This window comes from Heterocephalus glaber, unplaced genomic scaffold (assembly GCF_053883595.1).
Source record: "Heterocephalus glaber isolate CG9 unplaced genomic scaffold, H.glaber_assembly_v1.0 deba00001472, whole genome shotgun sequence".
Lineage (NCBI taxonomy): Eukaryota > Metazoa > Chordata > Mammalia > Rodentia > Bathyergidae > Heterocephalus > Heterocephalus glaber.
Window position 1 is genome coordinate 27,030,048 of NW_028258315.1, and position 27,800 is coordinate 27,057,847.

The 27,800-nt window shown below is 43.7% G+C and overlaps 1 protein-coding gene and 1 pseudogene across 1 annotated transcript in view; one reads left to right on the forward strand and one right to left on the reverse strand.

Annotated features, from left to right (window-relative positions):
- Egln1 (egl-9 family hypoxia inducible factor 1) overlaps positions 1–5,205 on the reverse strand; it is a 44,439-nt gene extending 39,234 nt beyond the window's left edge. The window contains exon 1 of the mRNA XM_004854652.4: positions 4,245–5,205. Within this exon, the coding sequence (XP_004854709.1) occupies positions 4,245–5,015 (771 nt within the window). The 5' untranslated portion in view covers positions 5,016–5,205. The remainder of the gene's footprint in view (positions 1–4,244) is intronic.
- Positions 5,206–22,948: 17,743 nt separating this feature from the next.
- LOC101710714 (elongation factor 1-alpha 1 pseudogene) lies at positions 22,949–24,442 on the forward strand (annotated as a pseudogene).
- Positions 24,443–27,800: the final 3,358 nt, after the last annotated feature.

The window sequence follows — 27,800 nt, forward strand, 5'->3', positions numbered from 1 at the left end:
CGATCCCCGGAACCAAAAAAAAAAAAAAGAAAGAAAAACATGTCATAAATGGAAGATCTGAAATTCAGGGGGATCCAGCAACTTGCTCAAGGGCACAGTCTTAGCAATAGACCCAAGGTCCTACTTAGATCTAAAAGGAGCACAAAATCCTTTATCCTTCTGTATTGAGATAGTCCTCCTCCCCTTCCTCAGGGTAACTAAAGATGTTCAAGGTATTTCTGAGACTCATTGGGTAATAAGATACAAGAGCTATAATCATGGCCCCAAAAAAACTTTTAGTAAAACTCCTTTAGAATTAAAGGTGCTCATTTACAGGTAAACTAACTCATTAGATGACAGTATTTTCTTACAAAGTTGAATTTGGCTCACCGCAACCTAGTAACTCTACCCTTTCCAGGACCATCTCTTCAACAGCTGCCAGGATGGCTGCAGGTACAATATTCCCAGCCTGTCTGCACACAGGATAACTGAATGACCTTGAATTCTGATGCACCTATTCTACTTCAATTTGCAATGTCCAGGATTCTAAGAGGAGAACAAGAGCAGCAGAAGCAATGGAGAAGAAATTTTGCTTGGTTCTGTTTTTGCATTTATTTAAGCTTAAACACTATAAGTTCATTTCTTACAGGTCTGGAGGCTAGAAGCTGAGCTCAAGGGGGGATGGTCAGGTTTGGTCTTTTCCCAGGTCCTCACAGGGCAGGTTGTTTTCACCTCTAAAAGGACTGTCACCACATCTCTATGGTACCAACAATAAAGCAGCAGGATGTGCCTCATTCTATTCTTTACTCTAAAACGCCACCATCAGCCAGAGCTGACTAATTAACTGCTGTACTAATGGTCTCATTCTATTTTGTTACTTCTTTTCCTTACATATGTTAAACTGAACAAATGAAGTTTTCAGTTAAATTGCAAAAATTATGCTATCCACATGATTCTAGGAATTTTATCCTAACAGGCAAATGTTTTCCCTCAGAGAAATGCAATGGGAAGGGTCTTTGTTTCCCCAGGATCATCTGCATTCCTTTTGCCTCCACCCAGCCAAGGCTCCGGTGGGTTTCCAAGACCCCACAGGACCTCTGCAATGAACAGCAGACTGCCCTCCTTTCTACTGGACAACCCTGCAGGGCTCCTGGCAGGAGAAAGGGTGAAGAATCAAAGGGCAGTTTAAGGGTAAAAGGGGAAATCCCAAAGAGAAGACCAGAGAAAGTGGACCACAGAGCCCAGTCACAGCAGTGGCAACAGTAGGTTTCTGTTTTTCTCCTGTATTACTTCACCCTTCCCTGTGGTTCCTCTTTTAAAGTAGCTGGATAAACAGTGGCCAGATAAGCAGGCGAGAAGTCAGAAGCAGAAACCAAAGCCCAAACTGTATGAGCCACAGTCAACCACAGGCCCACTGATTCCCAGGCCCTGACACACAGAGAACATGCAGTATAGACGAAGTCAGGGAAAAAGAATATTAGATGCTTGGTCAGAAGCAGAACTCAGGTCTTAATGTTCCACAGTATTTCCAACAAGCAAACAAGCTTCTAAGTCCCCTTTCTTCATCCACAGCCAGTGATGAAACCGCACGCACCCACCTGCCTCTGTGAACAGAAGTACACATTAAGGTAGGAATTTTTAAAGTCAGTGTAATATTATGAAGGATAATAAAATTCTTTATTGAAGACCCCCTCTGCAATCACATATAATAACTATATTCTGACATCTTTTAAGAGTTATAATTTTATAAGTGAGCATGATTCAGGTGGTTAAATATAAAATGGCTTTTAGGGCCAGGGATTTAGCTCAGTGGTTCCGCTGCCTGCCTTGCAAGCGCAAGGATCCAAGTTCAATCCCTGGTACCAAAAAAAAAAAATGACTTTTAAGTCATTGCATGAAATAAACATTGTTCAGTGTTTGATAAAAAGCATACATAGCCCAACCAGGGAGGGTAATTATTCATATATAAAACTAATGGTATTCACCCACTATCAACAAAAATGTAAACCAAACTTCAATTCCAGTAGTGTATGAGGTGATGGACATCCTCTCATCCAAAGTCCCACCTGCATTCAGGATAGTGGGAAAAGGATGGGCCCCACCGCTGCTTCACCTGAGCAGCCAAATTTTTGAGAGTGGTAGGCCTTAGCCAAGTCTGAGCTGAAACTTCCTCGAATGTAAATTAGGAACAATACTAACCACTTTACAGGATTAAGATTACTGTGATTGTATCTGTACTGAGCCTAATCTGGTCCCTAGCACCCTATGGTTGCTCAACAGCTGGAGGGAGTGTTGTGATTACTTCTCATACCCCCAAAGCAAGCACTTTTGTTTTTTAAGGGACACATAAATTACAGGTTCAGCTGCCGCCTGCTGCACAAGCGCAAGGACCTGAGTTCAATCCCCAGTACCAAAAGAAAAAAAAAAATTACAGGTTCAAACATGATTACTAAAACTCTTTTGGCGAAGAAGTACAATGAAAAGAATTCCCTGAGACCATTCACAGATCCCAAAATTGTGTCCCTTATTTTATTTATTTTTTGTTTGTTTTTTTTCTTTTTTCTTTTTTTGGTAACCGGGGTTGGAACTCAGGACCTTGCACTTGCCAGACAGGCAAGGTGTCACTGAGCTAAATCCCTGGCATGTGTCCCTTATTTTAAGATAGGCATAAGATCAAATCCAAATAGTGTAAAAATCCATCCTTCCTTTATTTAGTTGCTTATTCAGCAACAATGTGACGTAAACCCCTACTTTTTACTTCAGACCCCTCCACCAACCCACCACCAAGAGGGAGGAGTTGACATTCCCTAACTGCTTCCAGGAAAAGGAGATGGCTCTAAAAGCCAAGGTGCCTGCTGCCCCTTTCATGGGGGAGGACAGGAAAAGAAAGAAGATGGGAAAGAAGAGGTCTGAGCCTATCTACAAAGCTGAGTTACCTGCAGAAAGCAGATCAGGGAAGATTTAGGACACCAGGTTCTCCATGGTTTTCACTTAAGCTCATGCCCCTGCTGCACTGTGCTCAGTGTCCACATGCTCAGCCCTATTCCCCACTCTCGCTTCTTTCCTGCTCTTGAGTTCATGATTACACTGAAATTTGTGATCCACAATGACCTTCTTTTTTAATACAAATGAAAATCTTGTGAAAGACCAAGGCTGAGGCTTAATCAGACCCCTTTTCCTTCTTAGCTTAATTTTAAGCGACTGTTTTTTTCCCCAAGACTACTTAATAAATAGGTGCTTTCATCTCGCAATAAATCTTAAAGATGTAAATCAGACCTCACATTGTTCTTCCCCAAAACTTTCCTCTTCAGAACTGTCCTTGTAGCCTCTGCTCAACCTTTTGGGCAGCCTGAGTCGCACACTGACTGTCAAGGCAGTTACACACACACACTCGTAGCTTCGGGAAAGAGCCAGGCTATGTACAAGTATGTGCGTGTAATAACTTTCCACGAGACAACATCTCAAAACTCACAACATCAGAGACTGATGGAGAGGCTGGAGTGGGGTGGCCCCGGAGCAGGATACAAAGAGAAGATTTAGTTCTGGGAGGTAAGATACCGAAGAGCTGCAGGAGTAGGAGCACTTTGCTGTTTACCTTGCGGAGAGAAAGGAGGGCCTGACTGGTCAAACGCTGCCCACTGTGGGGTGGGGGCTGCAACAGCAAAGAGAAACCAAGACTCCACCAAAGTGAAACTGGGCGAATGCCTTCCTGCCCCAGTTCCGTGCTGCAGTTTTCCAAGAAGCTACAAAACAGCTTTTTGAACAGAGGGATCACATTAACGAAGCGAAGAGAAGTAACCTGTGCTAAAAATGCAATCTGCCTCCACCCAGACGTGCAAATGGAAACATCTCTTTCCCCGCTGTGCAGCGGCTTGCAAAACAGTAGGGACTGGGAGCGTGACCGAGCTGTAAAGGGTGCAGCCAAGCTCTTCCTGGATGCCGGAATCTTTGCCTCAGATGTGCTCAGGATGCCCCGGAGTTCCGGCCACCGATTCTCAACTGAACGCGCAGCGTCCGACGCTCGATCAGAGTGGAGCGAGCCACAGCTTGGCAGACCCCGGAAGAAAGGGGCTAGGCCTCGGTGGTACCCTAATCCCCCCAAGGTGGGGCTGACACCCCAGCGAGGTGTAGAGTGCGACTGACAGTGCACAGAGCGGCGCCAGAGGTCAGCCCCGCGATCCGCGCAGGGCAGCGCGCGTGGACAACTCCTGACCGGTCCCCGCGTCCTTCCCACTACTCCCCTCCCGCCCTCTCCCCCGACTCACCTTCGTGCGCCCGTTGATCTTGTAGCTGCCCAGCTTCCCATTGCAGTGACGGATGAGGTCGTCCATGCTGCTCATAAGCAGCCCGATGGTTTCGCAGCCAGGCTCCTTGCCCTCCACCCAGGTGATCTGGTCGCCCCGGATGTCCTTGGACGAGTCGCTCTTCTGGCTGACCAGCTGCCCGTCCGTGAACTTGCCGGTGTCGTGCAGCGCGCGCACCTCGTCGCCGATCTGCTGCCCGGTCTCGCGGCCCAGGAAGTCATCTACCACGCAGATGCCGTGCTTGTTCATGCACGGCACGATGTACTCGAGCGCCAGCTTCAGCGCGGGCAGCGGCTTCGTCTGCCCGTTGGGCCGCGGTCCCCCGGTGCCGCCGCCAGGTTTCAGTGCCTCCCCGGGGCTCAGCAGGGTGCGCTCGGGGCGCGGCGAACGCCGGGCCGGGGACGCCTCGGGGTCGCGGCGGCCTCCGCTGGGACCCCCAGCGGCGTCCCCGGGGGCGGGCGCGGACGCGGGATCGGCGCCGTCCCCGCGCGGCCCCACCGTTGTCCGGGCCGCTCCCCCAGCCCCGGGAGCCCCTTTGGGCCCGGCCTCGCCGCTCTGGCATACAAGCTTGTGCTTCTTCCAGTCCCGACGCTGGTGCTCCTTGGAGCAGTAGAAAGAGCTCCGGCAGCGACCGCAGCGCAGCAGGTTCTCCATCTTCCCGCACAGCTCGCAGTACTGGCGCTCGCGCTCGCTGGCGCTCGGCCCGCTGAGCCCGCCGCTGTCACTCGCCATGGCGGAGCAGGCCGGGCGGCCGGCCCGGGGCGGCAGAGGGGCCGTCAGAACGTCATGCCGGACCGCGCGCTCCGGAGACCCTCAGCGCCGCATCGCGGCCCGCGGGACCCGGCTGGCCGCCGCCCGGGCTCCGGCAGCGCGCACGGCGAGCAGGGCGCACGGGGGCAGGGCGCGGGCCGGCGCCACTCGCTCCGCGCGCGCCGCACGTACACCACGGCCCGGCGACCCGGGCGCGCGGCGCGGGCGGGGCTGGGCGGGGCTGGGCGGGGGCGGGGGCCTGAGCGCAGGCTGCGCGCGCCGCGGGCGCCCGTCCTGGGCCGTCAGTCCTGCGCCGCCCTCCGCCCTGCGGCTCCGCCGGGGCCTGCGCCCGCCGCGCAGCCTCCACCTGCCGGGCGCGCTCCGGGCCGGGCTCGCGGGGGACGCTCCAGGGCTGCGCGGCGCTCCTTCCCCGGCGGAGGAAACGGAAATCTGAGGGAGGGAAGCGGTGGGCTCAGGGTCACGCCGCGCCGGGGGCGGCCTTCGGGGCCAGCCCCGTGGAATTCCAGGGCGCCCGCACCCCGGAGGCCGAAGCAGAGGAACAAAAGGGTGCTCCCCTGGTCGGCCGAGAGCCTGTGTCCCGCGGGATCCCAGTGTAGACACACGGAAAGCGAGGCGCTTTTCTCGGTTTTGCTTTTGTTATTTTTTTACTACTCTAAACCCTAAATCTTTTTTTCTTTCTCTCTTTTTTTTTTTGGTGTCGGGGATTGAACTCGGGACCTTGGTCTTGCGAGGCAGGCAGTGGAACCACTGAGCTAAATCCCCGGCCCAACCCTAAATCTTCTGAAGTCCGGCCGGGTTCAAACCTGTGAAGAAGACCAGTGCTACTTTCAGTACCCACAGTCAGATTCTAAAATTAAAACTAGTGCTTTCTGAGAAGTGGGGTTTGGTGGTACATTAATGATTTCTTCTTTTTTTTTTTTTTTTGCATTTAAAATTTTACAATTTAGAATTTTTAAAAATCTCTTTAACAATCTGTACTGCACAGATACAAACAATTATTTGTTTTACAAAATATAAACACACACGCACACCCCCAGGGAGAGGCAGGAGGATTGCAAATTTAAGCTCAGCCTAGGGAATTTAGCAAAATAGAAAAAAATGGTAAAGAGATGAATGTAACTAAGTGGAAAAGCTCCGGGGTTGATCCTCAGTACCACAGGACTGGGGGAGAGGGAGAGTGGAACCCAAAATTAATCAGTGGTGTTCTTTCCACCTGCCATTTGTGTTGTAAATAAAAACGCTGGTGACTTAGAAATTTACAGTCTTTAATTTACTTAATAGATGTCGGTATCTAGCCAGGCATGGTGGCACAGGCCAGCGATTTCCATCACTGGAGGCTGAGGCAGTGAGGTCAAGGCCAGCCTCAATGACAGCCAGACCCTGTCTCAAAAAAAAAAAAAACAGGAAAATCTATTAGCTCCTTTGTTCCAGTTAAGTATGCAAATACCACAAATTGAATACATATATCTTGAATACCCTTAGTCAAACACGATACCTCTACTAAAGTTTTCATGACGAGAACAACTGTACAGTATATTTCAAATATTTCCAAGCCAAGTATCGTGTAATCCCTCCCCTTGGGAGGCTGAGGCAGGAGTATCATTTCCAGTTCAAAGCCAGCCTGGGCTACATAGCGAGTTCAAGAATGGCCTGGATTACATAGGAGACCCTGTCTCAAACAAACAACAACAACTATACACACACACACACACACACACACACACACACACACACACACACACACACACAGCTGGGGATTTAGCTCAGTGGTGCTGCCACCTGCCTTGCAAGCACAAGGTCCTGAGTTCGATCCCCTATAACAAAAAATATATATATGTAGCCTGTGATCCCAACACTTGGGAGGCTGATGCAGGAGGTTGTCTGTGAGTTCAAGGTCACTCTGGGCTACATAATGAGTTTAAGGCCAGCCGAAACTACACAGTGAGACTATCTCAAAAAAAAAACCCAACATATGTGTGTTTCCAGAGATTCACTATTTCAGCATTTCCACTTGTTCAGGCTTAGTAATTTGAAAGCTAGTTCCCATCATGTGAGGTTTCACCGTCCCATTTGATGGCAGGGTAATAGCCAACAATAAGTCCACCAAGGTGGTTGTACAGCTCCATCTGCATTATAGCAGTCACCACTTATGTATACAGAGAAAATTCACACTGTTGCAGGAATTCATTTTATAAGCACAGGGCGCTTCTATTACCTGCTAAATTCTGTTCTAAACATTTTACAAGTATTAACTAATTTAATCCTTAAACAATGCTATGAGTTGGGAACTATTATCCAGCCCATTTTACAGAAAATGGCACAAAGTGAGGCAATGAGTGTCCCTCTTGATTATTAAGATGAAATGATTAGTGGCACTTGGTCCCTGGGTTTACTCTGGGGTGAGCATAGCTTGTGTTCCTCAACGCCAGGAATTACTCTTGGACTGACATGAATACTGAAACCTACTTGAGAACACATTCACAGAAACTGAAGGATGAGGCCAAGTGCAGTGGTGCATGCCTGTAACCTCAGCACTCAGGAGGCTGAGACAGGAGGATTGCGAGTTCAACCCCACTCTGGACAACTGAGACCCTGTTTCAAAACAAAATATGAGAAGGCTGGGGATTTAGCTCAGTGGTTCCGCCGCCTGCCTCACAAGTGCAAGAACTTGAGTTCGATCCCCGGTTCCAAAAAAAAAAAAAAAATGAGAAAATGGCTGAGGATGTGTGAAAGCCCTGGGTTCAATCCCCAGTACCACCAAACAAATTAAGAAATAAAAAGGTAAAAGAGTTCTCATCTCCTAACATTATTTGGCCAACCCTGTTGTTTCCCTTTGTTCTTCTAGGGGTGTTTCCTTAAATTATAAAGCAGCTGCCACTGACAACTGACCAGAGACTCACTAAAAACAGACAAGATACAGAGAGTATCTTGAGAGTACAGAGAGCTCTGCCAGGGCAGAGCTGAATGAGGAGAGGAATTTAGAAATGACTGTTGACTCTTGAGGGAAACAGTGAAGAGAATTTACCTTCCTGAGACTAGCTCTATTTCTCCTTTAAAAAACGTTAAAAATTCACATCCAATTATCTTTTCTACACAGGAAGTCAAACATCCGATTGTAAGTAATGACCTCTTGTTTCCTCATCTGTGACAATCTTGTTTGAATGCGTTGCAGAGAACAGAAAAATCACAAGTACAACACAGGCATTCCACCAAGATAAACAGGAAAGCAATCTTGGAGTTCTGGGAAAAGCAGCTGAAAGTCTGAGCCATTTTCTAACTATAGTTTTGAGTTGTACACAATTAGGTGTCGCTGAGAAGCCGCACCTGCTGTGTGTGGGGTGTCCTGCTGGACACACCTGTGCACAGTGCATGCCCCAAGGATTACGGCATGACTTCTCTTCCTACTGAGGTCATCTCCTTACAAAAATAAAATTATTAAATATGACTTTCTAATATGTCCAGGAAAAGTTGCTAAACACCCAACTTTACCAGTTTATGATTTTAAAATGACCTACCAATCTAGTTAACAATTGATCTGCTCAAGAAATATCACATGAGCCAGGCGTGGTGGTGTATGCCTATAATCCTAGCACCCAGAAGGCTGAGGCAGGAGGATCCTGTCAAGTTCAAGGCCAGCCCCTGAACTACATATAGAGACCCTGTCTCAAAAAAATTAAAAAAGAAAAGAAAAAGAAATATCACATGAACATTTACAGTCATCTCTTATTATCCTGAATTTTTTTGGGGGGGTTGTTTATTTTGTTTTTATTTTGAGACAAGGTCTTACTATGTAGTTCAGGCTTGCCTTGAACTTTCAATCCTCCTGATTCAGCCTCCCAAGAGCTGGGACTATAGATATGTCCCAGCACAACTGGCTATGAAATTTTTTTTTTTTTTTTTGGTACCGGGCATCGAACTTGGGTCCTTGTGCCTGCACAGCAGACGGCAAAACCACTGAGCTAAATCCCAGGCCCTGAATTTTTTTTTAATCTTTCACAAACATGGGCTACTCTCCATTATGTATCAGTGTAATTACACTATTAGTTTTTTCCTAACAAATATTACCTTAATGCAATTCAACTTTTGCTACAATGCTAGTCAGTAACATGCCAGTATGGGTCTGTGACAGCTAAATCATTTTTCTGTGGATTTTTCTAAATCATTTTTATGTGAACATACGCAAAAAGAGAGATCGTAATATAACTGACTTCAACTTTGAAGACAAGTTCCACATTTATCAAGTTCAAGAATTATAAGTGTGTTGATACTTTTGTCCTTTGTCCCACCCCCAACTCTGCGCCTTTTCTTATTTTGGGCTGAAGTATTCCCAACCTCAAACGCATATCTAATAGGAAACTTTAAAAATCATATCTACCATGTTATTGTCATGCAAAATTAAGAAAAGTCTCCCTGATACTTTATATCATCCAGCAAGTGTTAAAAGTATTCTGATTGACTTAAAGATTCTGTTTATAGTTGCTTTTCCCAATTCAAGATCTAAACAAGATTAGTACATTGAATTTTCATGTGTCTTAAGGACCTTTTCCTGGATTTTATTTCACTAGTATCCTCACTCTGTTTTCATACCAAACTTAGCCATTTATACTATAAAATGTTCCTCATTCTGAATCTAGCTGATTTTTTTGGCATTCCTTTAATTTCTGGAGATAACCAGTGAGATCTAGAATGTCCATTTAATGCAGCCTCTCTGTTTTAGGTAAGGGTATGTCATAATGCCTGTGTGTGCTTCCTATTACATCTCATCATGAGGCATGTTATGCCTGGGATATTCATTTTTAATGATGAAATTCTTCTGGTTTACTGAAATGATATCAGCTTGAGTCCTACATTGTGAGGTTTTTTTTTCCATCATCTTCACTCAAACATTTTAGCATTGATTGATGAGTGTGACTCAGTACAATATTGCATTAAAGATTGTGAAATATGAATTCCTAATTTGATCCTTCCTTCTGAACTTATTGGCTATAATTCATCCTAAGGAACTTCTTTTTTTTAATCTGCTCTTTGGTTAACCAGAAATACCACTTGTAGATGACAGATAGTATGTGTTAGTCAGTTTTCCGGTGCTGTGACAAAATGCCTGAGAAAGTCTGCTAAAAGAAGGAAAGGTTTATTTTGGTTGATGTTTTTAGAGGTTTCAGTACATTGTCACGTGGCTCCATTGCTTCTCTGCCTGTGAAAAGACAAAGACATGGGCCAAGGGTTTAGCTCAGTGGTTCCACTGCCTGCTTCGCAAGAGCAAGGTGCTGAGTTCAATCCCCAGTACCAAAAAAAAAAAAAAAAAGAAAAAAGAAAAGAAAAGACAAAGACATCATGCCAGAAAGACGTGACAGAGTAAAGCTGCTGACCTCATGGCATCTAGGAAGTGGGGAGAGGGAGAAAGTGCAGGTGCTAAGGAGGAGAGAGCAAGAACAAGATACAGGCTTCATCCAATTAGGGTCCACTTCCAAAGTTTCCAACATTTCTCAATGATACTATCAAAGTAGGAGTCCATCAGGAAATTAGTTCACTGATGAAATCAGATCTATTATTGCCAGAGTGGTGGCACATGCTTGTAATCCCTGCATTTGGGAGGCTGAGGGAGGAGGATTGCTGCGAATTTGAGGCCAGCCTGGGCTACATAGTGCGTTCAAAGCCAGCCTGAACTACATAGCAAGACCCTGTCTCAAAAAAACCAAACAAATGAAAAAGAAAAGAAAACAGTTCCATTATGATCCAGGCATTTCCCAACAGTCCATCAGGTGGCAACTGCATCAATTAGGGTTCACTAGAGGCACAGATTTAATATAAAATGTAAGGCCTGGCACTCACTACAGGGTCTGGTGTGAGTACCCATTAGAAAGCCCCATCTGCCCTGGAAGGTTGGAGAGTCTGTCGTAGATGCCTGAAGGAACTGAAGATGAAAGTCCAAAAGGCAATGGTGAAGATGGAGCTCCTTCAAAGAAACAAAAGGGAAGATTTCCTCCTCTTTCTCTTCCTTTTTATTTCCTCTGCCCTCCAAGCCTATTTATTGGTGCCACCAACATCTGGGGTGAGTCTGACCTCTTCAGTTTGCGGCCTGCCTGTCTGCTTCACTGCTCCGATAGGTGTTGGTAAGCCATGCCAGCTGACATGTCACCGCAACTACGTCTGCAACGCAGTGAGCCTTTAGGGGACATTCTCTATTCCGGTCATAATACAGTGTCGATGCTGGTTTCTTTTTATTTATCAAATTTCAAAATAATGAGTTTGTACCCTCACAACTTCTAATGAGGTGTTTTGTTTTGTTTTTTTAAAAAGACTTATCGTGAATGTGTGATTTTTCATGTGCTTAAAGTGTTTTAATTACTTTTTTTTCTGATGCTCAAATTTCTCACTTCCCATAATACAATTTCCAAAAACACTAGGTTGACTCAAACCTCTGGCATTGGCACTGTTTACCTTTAGACTAAGTAGGTTTGGCTGGGTGCACTGGCACATGCTTGGAATCCCAGCTACTCAGGTCGCTGAGGCAGGAGGATAGCAAATTCAAGCCCAGCCTGGGCAATTTAGCAAAACCTTGTATACAAATAAAAAATGCATAGGGCTGAGGATGTGGCTCAGTAGTGAGCACTTGTCTAGTTTGTGGAGGCCCTGGGTTCCATCCCCAGGACAGCAAAAAAAGGAAGAGGGAAAATTGGGGGTGGGGGGTTGGCAAACCACCAAAATCTGTATGTGCAAACCTTCAGGGATTCAGACAGTGCTAAAATGAGAACCATGTCAGCAGAGCCCCATGTGTGCTACTATGTCTGTATTAGGATCAAGTGGACTTTCCTTATCAAGGAGCAGAAAACTGTTGTGAAGGTGTGAAGAGAGCCGGGGTGTGATGGTGCACACCCATAATCCCAGCACTTGAGAGGCTGAGGCAGGAGGATCACCATGAATTCAAGGCCAGCCTGAACTACATAGCAAGACCCTATCTCAAACAAACAGAAATGCATGAAGACACAAGCACAATCAGAAAGCTAAAATTTTTTAAATGAAATTTTTAAATTTATATAAACAAGAGTATGACCACCCCACTTTCTGGCTTCCTGTGTCACCACGTGGTCTCTCCTCTCCCGCCATGATGCCACCACCATGTACCCAGAGCCCTTGCCAGAGGTAGCTCCATTTCACATAGGCTGTTAGCTTCCAAAACTGTGAGATAAATAAACCTCTTTCTTGACAAATGACCCAGCCTTGGGTATTTTGTAATAGCAACAGAAAATGCACAAAGACAGCATCTTACAATTTAAATGGAGGGCCGGGGATTTAGCTCAGTAGTTTTGCCACCTGCTGTGCAACTGTAAGGACTGGAGTTCAATCCCCGGTACCAAAAAAAAAAAAAAAAAAGAATTCAAATGGAGTTAGGTATATTCTATTTGAAATTAGTGGAGAAGTTTGTTTTGTTTTTACCTCAGTTGATAGACTCTCAAAGAAAACATGAATTCCTCCAGGATTCTCAATCATTTGGCACTCAGGCAAAAGCAAGAACAGACTGGTTAAGTGATGTTGGTCACCAGATCCAACATTCTGTAGAGGCGTTTGATGATCATGAAGGGCCAAGTTCTAATTCAGTTTTGCAAGAGTAACAGAAATAACTTCTCTATACCCCTTACCTAACCTCACTAATTTAAACTTGTCTTGTCTTTCCCTCCACATACCTGCACCCATATGTACCTATACACTTATTATTTGTTTTTCTGAACCATTTGGCAGTGAGTTGCATACATTATACCCCTTTCCTTCTTGAAACTTCAGTGTCTATATCCAATGATATTCTTTTGTCAATCCTACTGCAGTTGTTCCTAGGCAATGGAGCTGGGAAATCATGAGTTCATTCAGATACCTCCAGTTAACAAACATTAGACAATTCAATGATGTCCTCCAGGTCCCTGAAGGGCAGTTCTTTTTCTTTTCGGTCATATTTCCCCCCCATGCTTACATTGCTTCCATTTGAAAGCATTTCTATTGATACACAGTGTCTAATCTGATAATCCCATCAAATTTTTTTTTTCCTTTTCATTGCAAATACTGACTTTTCAGCTCTGAGATTCCCATTTGGCTTTTCTTTCTTTCTTTCTTTCTTTTTTTTTTTTTTGAGTCAGGGTCTCACTATGTTGACCAGGATAGCCTTGAACTGTTAGGCTCCAGATGTCTTCCTGCCTCAGGGTCCTGAGTAGTTGGGGCTGCAGGTGTGAGGTCATGAGCATATTTATAAAGATGTTTTCTTTAATTTTTGATTTTGTTTATTTTTTGTAGTGCTAGGGTTCAAACCTAGTGGGCTAGGCAAATGTTCTACCACTGAGCGATATCCCAACCTTACAAAATATGGTTTCATTCCATATTGTCTCCGGGTCTGTTAGATCAATTTTTCTTGGTTTATGAGTCATGTTTTTTGTTTGTTTGTTTTCTCTTTGTTTAATTTTTATCTGGTTGTTTTTTGACACTGCCTTTTTCGATATAGTCCAGGCTGGCTTTGAACTAGTAGTAGTCCAAGGTATCCTTGAATGTGTGATCTTCCTACTTCAACCTCCTGAGTGCTGTGATTATAGGTGTGTTGCCACCATGCTTAGCTTTCATGTTCAGCACTTTTTAATTGGACAGTAGACCCGATGAATTCCTTGTCATGGAGTACTGGCTTTTATCTTTCCTTTAAAAAAGGATTGGATTTATTCTGGCAGTAAGTGGTATCTTTTTTTTGAATTTCTTTTAAAGCTTTGAGAGCCAGGCATAATTCTGCATGCCTGTCACTCCACCACTCTGGAGGCTGATGCAGGAGGATTACCATGAGTTCAGGGCCAACCTGGACTACATAGTGAGTTCAAGACCAGCCTAGGCTACATAGCAAGACCCTATCGCCAAAAAAAAAAAAAAAAAAAAAAAAAGGCTTCATGCATTGTCCTTGAGAAGTCTAGTGCCAGTCTAATTTTCTTGTTGTTACAAGTAATTTGATCTTTATGCTTGGAGGGTGAAAATGTTTCCTTTATCTTTAAAGTCTAGTGTTTTTTCCTAAGATACATCTCAGACTTGATCATATTGGATCATTTTCCCCATGAATATGGTGGGCTCTTTCAATATTTATATTTAAGTTTCCTCATTTTTTGAAAGATTTTTGAAATTCAAACACAAGTTCTTTCCCATTTGTTTCATTTCTCTTCTTCAGAGACTCCAATGATAAGTATGTTTTTTTGTTGTTGTTTGTTTGTTTGTTGCAGTGCTTGGAATTGAACCCAGGGCCTCCATACTAAGCTACATCCCCAGTCCTTTTTTATTTTTTATTTTGAGACAGAGTCTCGCTACACTCCCCAGGCTGGGCTAAAACTTGCAATCTTCCTGCTTCAGCCTCCCAGGGTGCTGGGATTACAAGCATCCATCACCATGCCTGGTTGTTTGTTGTGTTTTCTACTCCTGTCACATTCTCTGAAATCTGTTTTTTAATGTCTTTATCCAAGCTCCACTGTCTTGATGGATTTGCTGACTTTCTTCCATGGGTTTTTAATAGATTTTTATTTGGACTCCTTCATTATAGAGCCTCTTATAGTTTATCCTTCAGTTCTTAATGCTTATTCTTTTTGCTTTTTGTTCTTTTTTATTTTCATTTCTCTTTTTAAATTTTGTTTTCCCTTTTCTTCAGATATTTTCTTAAGTGTGGTCAACCCTTACTCTGTTTTTTCTTGGCTTTTTTTTGGTGGGGGCAGGGTAGAGGAGAGAACAAAATCTCTTCTTAGTCTTTGAATTTACAGTTTTAAAAATTATCTTTGTGGACCAGGGATTTAGCTCAGTGGTTCCTCTGCCTGCCTTGCTAGCACAAGGTCCTGAGTTCAATCCCTAGTACCACACACACAAAAAATTATCTTTAATTTGGGCATAGGGTCGCATGCCTATAAAACTGGCACTTGAGACGCTGAGATAGGAGGATCACTGCAATTTCAAGGCCAGCCTGGACTACACAGCAAGACTCTATCACAAAAAAAAAAAATCTTTACAAGCTTATCAGAGAATATATCATATAGAATAGAATTTGTGATGCACTGTTTTGCTTCATGGTTGGTTTAGGGGGAGAACTTTCATCAGCTACAAGTATGAGTTCTATCTTCTTGAATTGTTCCTCCATTTCCCTCGTGTGGAGTGGCTTTGGTTTCGTTATGCCTAGCCTTTTTATGGGCATTGTGAAGGCCTAGTTTAGCCAAGATATGGAAGTAGTTTCTTGGTTTTTTGTTTTTTTTTCTTTAGGGTGGGGGTTGGTTTGAGACAGAGCCTCATTATGCAGTCTAGGAAAGCCTTCAACTCTCCATGTAGCCCTGGCTGGCCTAAAACCCATGATCCTCCTGCTTCAGCCTCTTGAGTGCTGGGACTAACAGGTCTGTGCCGTTGGGCCCAGCTGTAGCACAGCTGCTTTGTCAATGAGCTGTGGTTGTGTGGCAGTGGAGGTGCCATTATATTGCAGTGAAAGACCTGGGTTCAGTCTCCAAAACCACACACACACACACACACACACACACACACACACACAGAGCCATGGGGTCATGGAGCTCATGCATAGAGATTAAGGGCCATGGTGCCCAGGCGTTGCCCTTATGAAGTTAGAAGGGGAGGCTCCTCTCTTGCCTGCTCTTGCCTTTCTGCCCTCGACCTTGAGATGATGTGGAAAGAAGGCCCTCTCTAGGAGATAGCAGTTTGATTTGGGCTTCTGCGACTCCAGAACTGAGTCAAATAGATTTCTGTTCATTATAAATTACCCAGTCTTGAACATTCTGTGATAGCAGCAAAAATGGACTAAGATGCATAGCATTCCCAGAAACCACAAGAAGGCATCTTTTGCAGATAATGCTCTAAGAATAGCTTTCAGCTAGGTCTGGGATTTAGCTCAGTGGTTCCGGCACCTGCCTCGAAAGCCCAAGGTCCCGAATTTGATCCCTGGTACAAAAAAAAAAAGAATAGCTCTCAGCTCTCAACATCTGAATGAGCCAATGTTTTTATGTAAAAGAGGATTGTGTAGTGGTAATACCAATATGAGCCTTTTATCCTAAGAACCAACAACAACAACCTAGAAACAATTATGAAAGTGTTTAATAACACTGGAGGTTTTCATCCTCACATTCCAGCAAGCACCCTTCTTTTGCAGTCGCTGGAGCTACTCCTTTCTGTATTGCAAATGCACAGAGCCTGTGAAGCCGGAATGAAAATTGAACTTATTTCTGCACTGAACAAATTCCATCCAGTGGTCAAGAGGAAGACGCAGAAAGAGGCACATTAACACCGCTCACTGAGTGTGATGAGAAGTGAAGACAGCGAAACTTCACTGCTGTGGAGAACAGACTTCTTAAACTTCTCCCCATGCATTGTAAACATTTCAAAAAATCAATTTTTTCTTTTCTATATTTAAATTACCTTTATCTTTGATACATGAAGACATAAAAACTGTACCTATTTATAGGGTACCATGTAACATTTAGAGATATATATATACATTGTGTAATGTTTAAATCAGGTAAGATGTTTTGTATAAGCCCCAGAGCAACCACAAAGCAAAAGTCTATGATAGAAATTAAAACAATAAAAAGAGAAGGCTGGGTGTGGTGGCGCATACCTATAATCCCAGCACTTGGGAGGCTGAGGCAAGAGGATTGATTGCCTTGAGTTTGAGGCCAGCCTGGGCTACACAACAAGACTCCATCTCAAAAAACAAATCAATAAAATAAAATAAATAAAAATAAAAAGAGAAGACCCAAAGCATGTCACCACAAGAAATCATCAAACCACAAAGGAAAAAAGTCATAAAAGAAGAAAGGCTCTATAAAGCAACAAAATAGTATTACTTATAACTGGATATTCTAAGCTGCTAACAACTTAACTTTGATCACATACATAATATCTATCAATAATTACCTTAAACATAAATGGATTTAGTTCTCTGATCAAAAGGCATATAGTGGTTGAAGGAATTTAAAAAACAGCCAACAAGAATCAAGATTCAACTCTGTGCTACCCACAAAAGACTCATTTTACCTCAAAGAACACTCAGAGACCAAAAGTAAGAGTAGAAAAAGAGAGCAGGGATAAGCAGTATTTATTTCAAACAAAATAGATTTTTGGTCCAAAAATGTAAAACCAGACCCCCAAAAAAGGTCATTATATTGTGAAAAGGGGATTGATTCCTTAAGAGGATATAATGTTTTCTTTTTTTATCTTATTTATTTATCTATTTATTTATTTTTGGGTAGCAGGAGTCAAACTCAGGACTTTGCACTTGCTAGGCAGGAACTGTACCACTGAGCTGCATCCCCGGCCCAACAACTGTAAATATATACATGCACCCAACACTGGAGCACCAAAATGTGTATAGCAGACACTAAGAGATCTAGAGGAGACAAAGAAAAACCCTTCCAGCCCATGTGCCCAGTGACCCACCTCTTTCAGTCAGGCCCCATCTCCAGCAAGTTAGCTATAGCACGTTTGTAATCCAATCAGATCCTAAAACACTCACCTATGATCATATAAGGCATTTGGAGAACATCTTGACATAAACAATAACAAGGCCGGGCCTGGTGGCCCATATCTGTAATCCCAGCACTCAGGAAGCTGATGCAGGAGGATCGCTGTATGATGTTGAGTGAAAAGAAGCAGATGAAGAAAGACAAATACTATATGTTCTCACTCACATGTAGACTCTAAAAAAGTCAAAATCATAGAGCAAAAGAGTGGTTGCCTGGGGCTGGAGGCAGGTAGACGAGATAGTAGAGATTGTTGATCACTGGGTGCAGTTTCCATTCTATAGGAGGAATAAGTTCTGGGGATCTATTGTGCAGCCCCATGACTAGGGTTAATAACAACAGATTGTCTATTTTAAAATAGCAAAAAGAGAGGATTTAAAATGTCTTCAGCACAAAAGGATGATAAATATTTGAGATGAGGAGCATACTAATTAGCTTTATCTGTTCATTCCATAATATATACATGCATTGAAATATCACATTGTACCCCAGAAATACATACAATTATTGTCAATTAAAAATAAAGCTTCAGAAAAGAGTCAGAATAGAAGAGGAAATCTGGCAATAATGCTTGCAGGATTTTGACTCCGCAGAGGAAAGAAATAGGGCAGTAACCAAGGAGGATAGTGGAGTCACAGGTCTGTCTTTCTTTCTTTTTTTCTTTTTCTTTTTTTAGACAGGGTCTCACTATGTAGTCCAGGCAGGCCTTGAACTCACAGCAATACTGCCTGTGACTCTTTTTTTTTTTTTGGTACCGGGGTCCTTGCGCTTGCACAGCAGGTGGCGAAGCCATTGAGCTAAATCCCTGGCCCCCTGCCTGTGACTCTTGAGTCCGGGGACTACAGAAGTGTGTCACGCCAAGCAAGGGGCTTCTAAAAGATGGGAGAAAGAGCATGTGTGTCTGCTGGCAGGGAAACTATCAAAAGAGCAGCGACTGACCGTGACCGTGAGTTTCCTTGAAATTAGGACGGCAGGAAAGCCGGGGTAAGGAGCTGGGTCCAAGTCATTGCCTGAGGGCAGCCACAGATGTGCTGCCCTGCTGTGGTCATGGTTGTGATCAGTGATCAAGATTTCCCTACAGTGAATCACCGGCCAGTTGTTAAAGTGCCTTGGTGCTACATTGTGCTCAAACGTCAGTGGGTTCTTCTGTGGCTGTGTACAGCCCACAGCCGAGGCACTTGCCAACTGCCACTGTGGGTTGTGGTGCCTTATATCCAGGTGGGGTGTGTGTGTGTTAGATGTACTGTGCATCCAGGATGTGCAGGCTCACATGTATGTATATGCAGTGTGTGCATCTGCAGTATGTTACATGTAGCATAAGTGGGTGGTGGCTATAACTGGTAATACAGATCCTATACCCTCAGGAAGGATGGCAGACAGGAAGTTTCCAGCTAGTCTCTTTCTCTCTCTCTCTCCCTCCCTCCCTCCCTCCCTCTCTCTCTCTCTTTCTTTTTCTTTCTGCTTTTGGAGACAGGGTCTAACTACATAGTTCAGGCTGGCCTTGAGCTCATTACCTAGTCCAAGCTGGCCTTGAACTCACAGCAGTCCTCCTGCCTCAGCCTCCTAAGTGATGAGATTGGAGGTGTGCTCTACCTTGCTTGGCTACCCTGTCTCCTTAGAGGTAAGAAAAAGTAAATCCCATGAAACAATTGCTGTAAATAAAGAGATATAACCTTGATAACTGCACTAGAGCCCTGTTGAAGAAGCACATTAGTCCTCATGTTGCTCATGTTCATGTAGTCATGCTACATGCCTTAGAGCCAAAATTAAGTTGTCCAGAAGTCAGGCCAACAACCGGGAAGTGCTCCAAATAAGAGTTTCCCTTTAAACGCACACATTCTGCAAGTAATGAAGAGAAGTTCACACTCCAGAATATTTGAAAGTCTAGGTCTGGAGGTTTATTTAATATATTGGAGCACAAATATTTTTTAAACAGAGGGAATATTAATAAGAAATATCTGAAGAAAGAGATAAACACAAATACCTCTGCTAAAGGGACTGGGAGAAAAGTACTGATCCTTGGCTTGAAGAACTTGGCCAAAAGGCGGTGTGGTATCTGCTTGCCATGTGGGAACCATGTAAGAAAGAACACTATGCAAACAAATGGGATAAGAGTTTGAAAAGGGAGAAATCCATACCAATGCTAGAGGTAGTTACAAAGGATTCTACAAAAATATTAAGTATAAAAATATCCCTAATGAGGGCTGGAGATTTAGCTCAGTGGTTCCACCACTTGCCTTGCAAGCACAAGGACCCAAGTTCGATCCCAGGCACCAAAAAAAACAAAAACAAAAACAAAAAACTAATGAAGATAGAGGCAATGAAGGGAAGGTAAAGTTTATTATTATTATTATCATTATTATTATTTTATTTCTTTGGGACAAGATCTCACTATGTAGCCCAGGCTGTCCTCAAACTCACAACGATTTTCCTGCTTAAGCTTTCCAAATGCTGGGATTTCAAATGTGTGCCACTACACTCAGGTAAAGTTTAAACTCTTATTTTTTATAAAAATAGTATCATGTGGACATGGTGGCACACACCTGTAATATCAGCACTCTGGGCAGGAGAATTTAAAGTTTGAGCCCAGCTAAGGCAATTTAGCAACTTAGCAAGGCCCTACCACAAAATAAAAAAGGACTGGAGATGTAGCTTGGTGCAAAGGCCTGGGTTCAATCCCTAGTACTGCAATAAATAAATAAGTAAAATTTAAAAATAAAAGAAGAACTATTATGTAACTCAGCCATCCCTCTTCTGGGTATATACCCAAAGGAGATAAAATCATTATGTTATAAAAATATCTACATTCCCATGTTTGTTACAATGTATCCATAATAGCTGAGATATTGAAGTAGATCAAACTCACGGTGATCCTCCTGCCTCAGCCTCTCAAGTGCTGGGATTACAGGCGTGTGCCACATACTGGCCCTTTTTTTGGGATTGTAGATGGGATCTTACATTTTCCACTAATATTAATACAGTTTTTGCACACCAGACATAAGGTGTCTCCTTCCTGACCTTTTAGTTCCTCATTCTAATGCAGAATTCTATCAGTTATCTATTAACAATATTGCCACTGATAGGTGAATGGATAAAGAAAATGTAGTATGTATGCACACGATGGAGTGTTACACATCATTACAAAGAAGACTCTGCCACTTGCCACAACTTAGATGTACCTGGAAGATGTTATGCTAAGCCAGACACAGAACAAAAAATACTGCATAATCTCACATGTATGAGGAATTTAAAAGCAATAGAAAATGTTTAAAAGAGGTCTAAAGGGGATTGAGAATAAAATCATTGTTACCACACTTGGGGGATGGGCAGATGTTGGTCTAAGGGTATAAATTAGCACTATGTGGGACAAACAAATCTGGAGACTTCTTCACAGTACAAACACTGCAGGCAATGACATTGTAGTGTGTTGAGATTTTTGTTATTAAGTAGAATCAGCTGCTTTTGACTATCCAGTATGACAGATACAGTAATTAATTTACATCAACGTGGTATTTTACTACCTATAATACCTCATAGTGTCATGTCATTAATCTCAAATATACACAATAAAATTATTGGAAAGAAAAAAATGGAGAAAGACCATAAAAAATCTTACAGGAGAAGTAACATCCTGGAATTAGGAATTTACTAACTGAGGGACAAATCTCCTTAACTCAAAAACCTCAGAAAAACGCTGTTTGGGAGCTATATGGAGCTGAAGATTTTAATAATTCTCCGGTGCAACTGAAATAGTCAGAGCTTCATTTTGAATCCATGGCAAATGAAATCTGATAAAAGAGAAAAGGAAAGGTGAGAATTTGCTAATGGGCCAGGCTCAGGGATGCTTGCCTGAGATCTTAGCAGTGGGGAGGCTGAGCCAGGAGGATCGAAAGTTTGAGGACAGCCTGGGCAACTTAGTGAGACCCTGTCTCAAAATTTTTTAAAAAAGAGGTTGGGGCTCAACTCAGTAGTAGAGTACCTCTGGATGCTATCCTCAGTACCACACACACACACACACACACACACACACACACACACACACGCTTAATGGATAACTGATAGTGCATTAGAATGAGGAGCTAAAAGATCAGAAAGGAGACATTTTATGTCTGGTGTGCAGAAACTGTATTAATATTAGTGGAAAATGTGAGATCCCATCATCTACAATTTTAAAAAAGGTCCAGCATGGCGCTGTATGCCTGTAATCCCAGCACTTGGAAGGTTGAGGCAGGAGGATCACCACAAGTTTGAGGCCAGCCTGGGCTACATAGTGCAGTCTGAACTACAAAAAAAAAAAAAAAAAAGAGCTAGACATGAATGTGGAGAAAACCAAAAAACACAACTGGAGAATGAACACAAAGCCCTGTGGCTGAAAACAGAACCTTATGCAGAACCTGAGCTGGCAGTCATCCATCAAAAGAAATCAATGTAGGAAAAATGCAGGGATCAAAGAGAAATGCTCAATATAGAAAGAACAAAAGTATTCAGCACGTAATTCACAAAATAGAAGACGGATTTCAGAAAACAGAGTTTCTATGTATAACTACTTGCTAAAATTAAAAGTGACCATGACCATTTGCTCCCTGCTAATACTACTGATAAACACTTCCCTGAAGAGGAGAAAAAAGTAATCAGGAAAATAAAAAATAGCTTTGCTTCAAAGAGCAGTGATTAGGACTCCCTGGCCATCAGATTTCTCTGGTGAGGGCTCTTCTGAGATGTCCTCACCCGCATCCCATCAGGCCAGTTTTGCTGACTCATTCTTAAGTAGACTGATCAAAAGTGATCCGGTGCCAGGCATGGTGGCTCATGCCTATAATCCCGGCACTCTGGAAAGCTCAGTCAAAAGGCTCACAACTTCCAGCCCAGCCTAGGCAATTTAGCAACTTTAGGAGACCCTATCTCAAAATCTTAAAAAATTAAAAAGGGCTGGGGATATAGTTCAATGTGAAGGCCCTGGGTTCAATGACCAGTACCCTCCCCCTCAAACAGGCTGGGTCTTGGTGCTGCTTCACGTAGAAGCAGATCAAAACCTTCCCTGAAGCCACTGCTGTGAGCGTTAGAGAATCCCTTCCCCACCCTTCACACGGAGGGCTGCACTGGAACTGGGAACTGACTGGCCATTGCCTCATCAAATGGATCTGGGGACAGGTTTCTATCCATTCCAGAAATGACTGCAACATGATTTCCAGTCTTTTAGAAACTTTCAATCAAGAGGTGAAGTGTCTTTACCCCTGAATGCAGTGATTCTTTGCAATGGCCTGAGTGATGAAACTTCCAAGTTGCAGTCATACAAAACAACACAGCTGCTTTTTCGCAACAGGTTTGCCGCAAGAGCACAGGTGTAGTGAAAACCACCACTAAATCAAAACCAACATGGGAAAGGAAAAGACTCATATCAATAACATCATCATTGGACACATGGATTCGGGCAAGTCCACCACTACTGCCCATCTGATCTACAAATGTGGTGGCATCAACAAAAGAACCATTGAAAAATTTAAGAAGGAGGCTGCTGAGGTGGGAAAGGGTTCTTTCAAGTACACCTGGGTCTTGGGTAAATTGAAAGCTGAGCGTGAGTGTGGTATCACCATTGACATCTCCCTGTGGAAATTTGAGACCAGCAAGTATTACGTGACTATCATTGATGCTCCAGGACACAGAGACTTTATCAAAAACATGATTACAGGCACATCTCAGGCTGATTGTGTTGTCCTGATTATTGCTACTGGTGTTGGTGAATTCGAAGCTGGTATCTCCAAGAACGGGCAGACCCGTGAGCATGCCCTTCTGGCTTACGCGCCGGGTATGAAACAACTCATTGTTGGTGTTAATAAAATGGATTCCACTGAGCCACCCTACAGCCAGAAGAGACACGAGGAAGGAAGGAAGGAAGGAAGTCAGCACCTACATTAAGAAAATTGGCTACAACCCTGACACAGTAGGTTTTGTGCCAATTTCTGGTTGGAATGGTGACAACATGCTGGAGCCAAGTGCTAACATGCCTTGGTTCAAGGGATGGAAGGTCCCTTGTAAAGATGACAATGCCAGTGGAACCACACTGCTTGAAGCTTTGGGTTGCATTCTGCCACCCACTCACCCAACTGACAAGCCTTTGCGGCTGCCCCTCTAGGACGTCTACAAAATTGGTGGTAGTGGTACAGTCCCTGTGGGCCGAGTGGAGACTGGTGTTCTCAGACCTGGCATGGTGGTCACCTTCACACCAGTCAATGTCACAACTGAAGTAAAGTCTGTTGAAATGCACCATGAGGCTTTGAGTGAAGCTCTTCCTGGTGACAATGTGGGCTTCAACGTCAAGAACGTGTCTGTCAAAGATGTTTGTCATGGCAATGTTGCTGGTGACAGCAAAAATGACCCACCAATGGAAGCAGCTGGTTTCACTGCTCAGGTGATTATCCTGAACCATCTAGGCCAGATCAGTGCTGGGTATGCTCCTGTACTAGATTTCCATACAGTTCACATCGCTTGCAAGTTTGCTGAGCTGAAGGAAAAGATTGATCGCCGGTCTGGTAAGAAGCTGGAAGCTGGCCCCAAATTCTTGAAATCTGGTGATGCTGCCATTGTTGACATGGTTGCAGGCAAGCCCATGTGTGTTGAGAGCTTCTCTGACTATCCACCTCTGGGTCGTTTCGCTGTTCGCGATATGAGACAGACAGTTGCTGTGGGTGTCATCAAAGCAGTGGACAAGAAGGCTGCTGGAGCTGGTAAGGTCACCAAGTCTGCCCAGAAAGCTCAGAAGGCTAAATGACTATCACCCCTAACACCTGCCACCCCAGCCTTAATCAGTGGTGGAAGACGGGTCTCAGAACTGTTTCTCCCAATTGGCCATTTAAGTTTAATAGTAAAAAACTGGTTAATGATAACAATGCATTGTGAAACCTTCAGGAGGAAAGGAGAATGTGTTTTGTCGACCATTTGTTTTCTTTGTGTGTGTGACAGTTTTAAGTTATTAGTTTTTAAAATCACTTTTTAATGGAAACAACTTGACCAAAAATCTGTCACAGAATTTTGAGACCCATTAAAACAATAAAAAGAACAAGAAAAAAAAAAAACAGCTCCTGTCCAGGTCTTTCTGTGTGAGATGTGTGCCCTTGAATTATTTCAGGGCCGTGAACAAGGACCTGAGGTTACCAGAGTCATCTGTAAGTGTTCTAGCTAATGGCCAGGTGAGGGCCCAGCTGACAGCCAACATCAGCCACAGATACAAGAGTGAGAAGAGTGTCATATCTCCAGCCCCAGTCTGGCTGCAAGAGAGAGCCTAAGCCCGAACCTCTGAGCCCATCCAATGCTCCCAAACCAGGAGAAACTGTAACAAAACAACCCTGACACTAAGATACAGGTGGTTCATTATCCAGTGTGATTTGGTAACTGTGGGTGAGGGTTACCATCATGAGACCTGTGGCAGAGTTGTAGGAAGCAGTCAAGACACCGTGTCTTGGTTTCTTTCTTGTGGCTGGGACAAAAGACCCAACACCCACAATTTAAAAGAGGACAGGTTTATTTCTCCTCACAGTTTGTAGAGGTTTCAGTCCCTAGGCAGCTGGCTCCAAGGGAGGGCAGGATGGCAGAAAGTTAATGGCACAGAAGTGGGAAGCAGAGAGGAATCAAGGGAGGGATCAGTGGACTAATCCACTGCTGAGAATCACACCCCATGACCCAATCACCTCAAAAAAGCCCAACTATGATTGCAGAGTCTTTGGGGGACATCCAGATATAAACCCTAACATACCCTTAGCTGAGCCCCATGGCCCTCAAGGCAGCTACTGGGGGCTGAGAGAGAAAGAGTGGAATATTGTCAGAAGTTGGGTAAAAGGAGGACCTGTTATAGGATGGCATAAAATTTGACAGAGTTCTTGTCCATGGTAACATGGAAACATGTATCTAAATATGGTAAAATGGTAACATGTATCTAAGGAACAGGTAGATCCAACTAAGAAGATTTCCAGACAGCTGTCAAAAGTGTCACCTAGTTCCTTTAAGGTGCTTATCATTAGGTACAGATAGAGATAAGCAAAAGAAAGAATTGCTACCTATTATGGATTAGCAAAACTGAAAATAGAACCATCATATGATCCAGCAATCTTACTTCTGGGTGTATGTCCAAAGAACTAAAAATAGGCTTGGCACTGTGATGCACCTCTTTAATCCCGACACTCACAAGGCTGAGGCAGGAGGATCACCTCAAATTCTAGGCCAGAATAGGTTACATAGTGAGTTCAAGGCCAGTCTGAACTACATAGTGAGAACCTGTCTCAAAAAAAAAAGTCAAGCATGGTGTATGCCTATAATCTCAGCACTTCGGCAGGTGGAGGCAGGAGACCAGCCTGGGAAATTTAGAGATTTAGCAAGACCTTGTCTCAAAAAATTTAAAAAGTGGGAAGGGGCTGGGGATGTAGTTCATCATAAAAGCCCTGGGTTCAATCCCCATTGAGAGAGAGAGAGAGGGGGGGGGGGGGATTGAGACTCATTTTTAAAATAATTGTTTGGTGAGCATATCCTCAGTTTGGCCTAAGAGGGCCAAAAAATTACAAAATGAAAGCAAGTCTTAGATCTCTGAACTACTATGAGTAGAACCAAGCTGGAAAGAAAGAGAAAGAGAGAAAGAGAGAAAGAAAGAAAGAGAGAGAGAGAGAGAGAAAGGAGAGAGAGAGAAAGAAAAGGAAGGAAGGAAGGAAGGAAGGAAGGAAGGAAGGAAGGAAGGAAGGAAGGGTGACACATGCCTAGAGTCCCAGCATTCAGGAAGCTGAGGCAGAAGATTGCCATGAGCTCAAGCCCAGACTAGAATATATAGTGAGTTCAAGACCAGCCTCAACTATATAGTGAGACCCTGTCTTAAAACAAGAACAAAACAGGAGACTTCCAGGAAGACGGTGGAGTGGTGAACAGCAGGGAAACAGCCTCTCCAAGATTTAATGTCCAGGCACTGGAATATAGCAATGTGAGGAAGAGAAGGAGAAGAGTAGTAGGTCCCTAGGACCCATCAAGGATCTGAAGTGAGACTTGAAGGCCTCAGGGAGAGCAAAGAGAGACTTCAGTGAAGAATAAAGAGGTGGCAAGCAGCACTTTCTCCCTGAGCCCTGATCACTGGGTGGGAAGGGTGGCCTGAACTGTGCAGATACATCGTGACTACTGGTGACCCCAGAGGCTCCACAGAGAAATACACCAGTGGATACAGTGGAGTGCAGCGGCTGGTGAGTTATTCAGGTTCAAATGTCCCCCAGGAGAGAGTGATTGGCCAGTAAGCATCTTGGAGAGGGGCCAGCTGTGCTCAGAACTCCATCTAGCACCTCCCAGTGTCAAGGTAAAGAGGAACTAAGTTCTAGTCCACAGGAGATCAAGGAGCTGAGTTCAAGCCAGCAGGAGGCACATGGAGTGTTATAGGCTGAACAAATCAGGTTCCACCCTCACAGTCAAAAAGCATCCTGAACTTCAGTGGAACTAAAGGTGCAGGCTTGCTGGTATTATCCACTACCTCACTGTAATTCTATGGCTCTCTTGCTGGGATAAAGCAACACAGATCTAGTTTCTGTCTGCCCAATTTGTCTACCAGTGGCAGTAAAGACACATTTTGAAGTGGACATATTTTTTCTTTTCTTATTCTTGCTTTTGTTTTCTTTTAGTTTTTTCTTGATTGTTCTTATTTTTATATGGCCTTGGACTTGAGGTGATCCTCTTGCCTTGGTTTTCCAAGTGCTGGAATTACAGGTGTGTACCACTGTGCCTGGCTTAATTTTTGTTTCAAAACATTAAACATCAATCTTTTATTCAGTATGAGGGATGAAATTTAGGGAGCCTCCCTCATGCTAGGCAAGCATTCTACTGCTGAGTTATATTCCCAGATTATTTTATTTTTATTTTGAGAGAGAGTCTCACTAAGTTGCCCAGGCTGGGCTCAAACTCCTGAGTAGCTGGGATTATAGCCATGGGCCACCATTCTTTGAGAAAACTTAAAAAATATAAATTTCTTTTAAATGAAGATTGTTTTTAAAAAAGTTTCCTTTCTAGCTCTCCATTCCTTCCTGTGTGTATTGGGTTTCACTTGGCATCATTTTCATCGCCTGAAAAACTTGTATTACAGGTCTACTGGAGATAACCTCTATCAGCTTTTTTTTTTTTTAAAGACAGGGTTTCATTATGTATTTCAGGGTGGCCTTGAGCTCACTATGTAGCCTAGGCTGGCCTTGAACTCATAGCAATCTTCATGTTT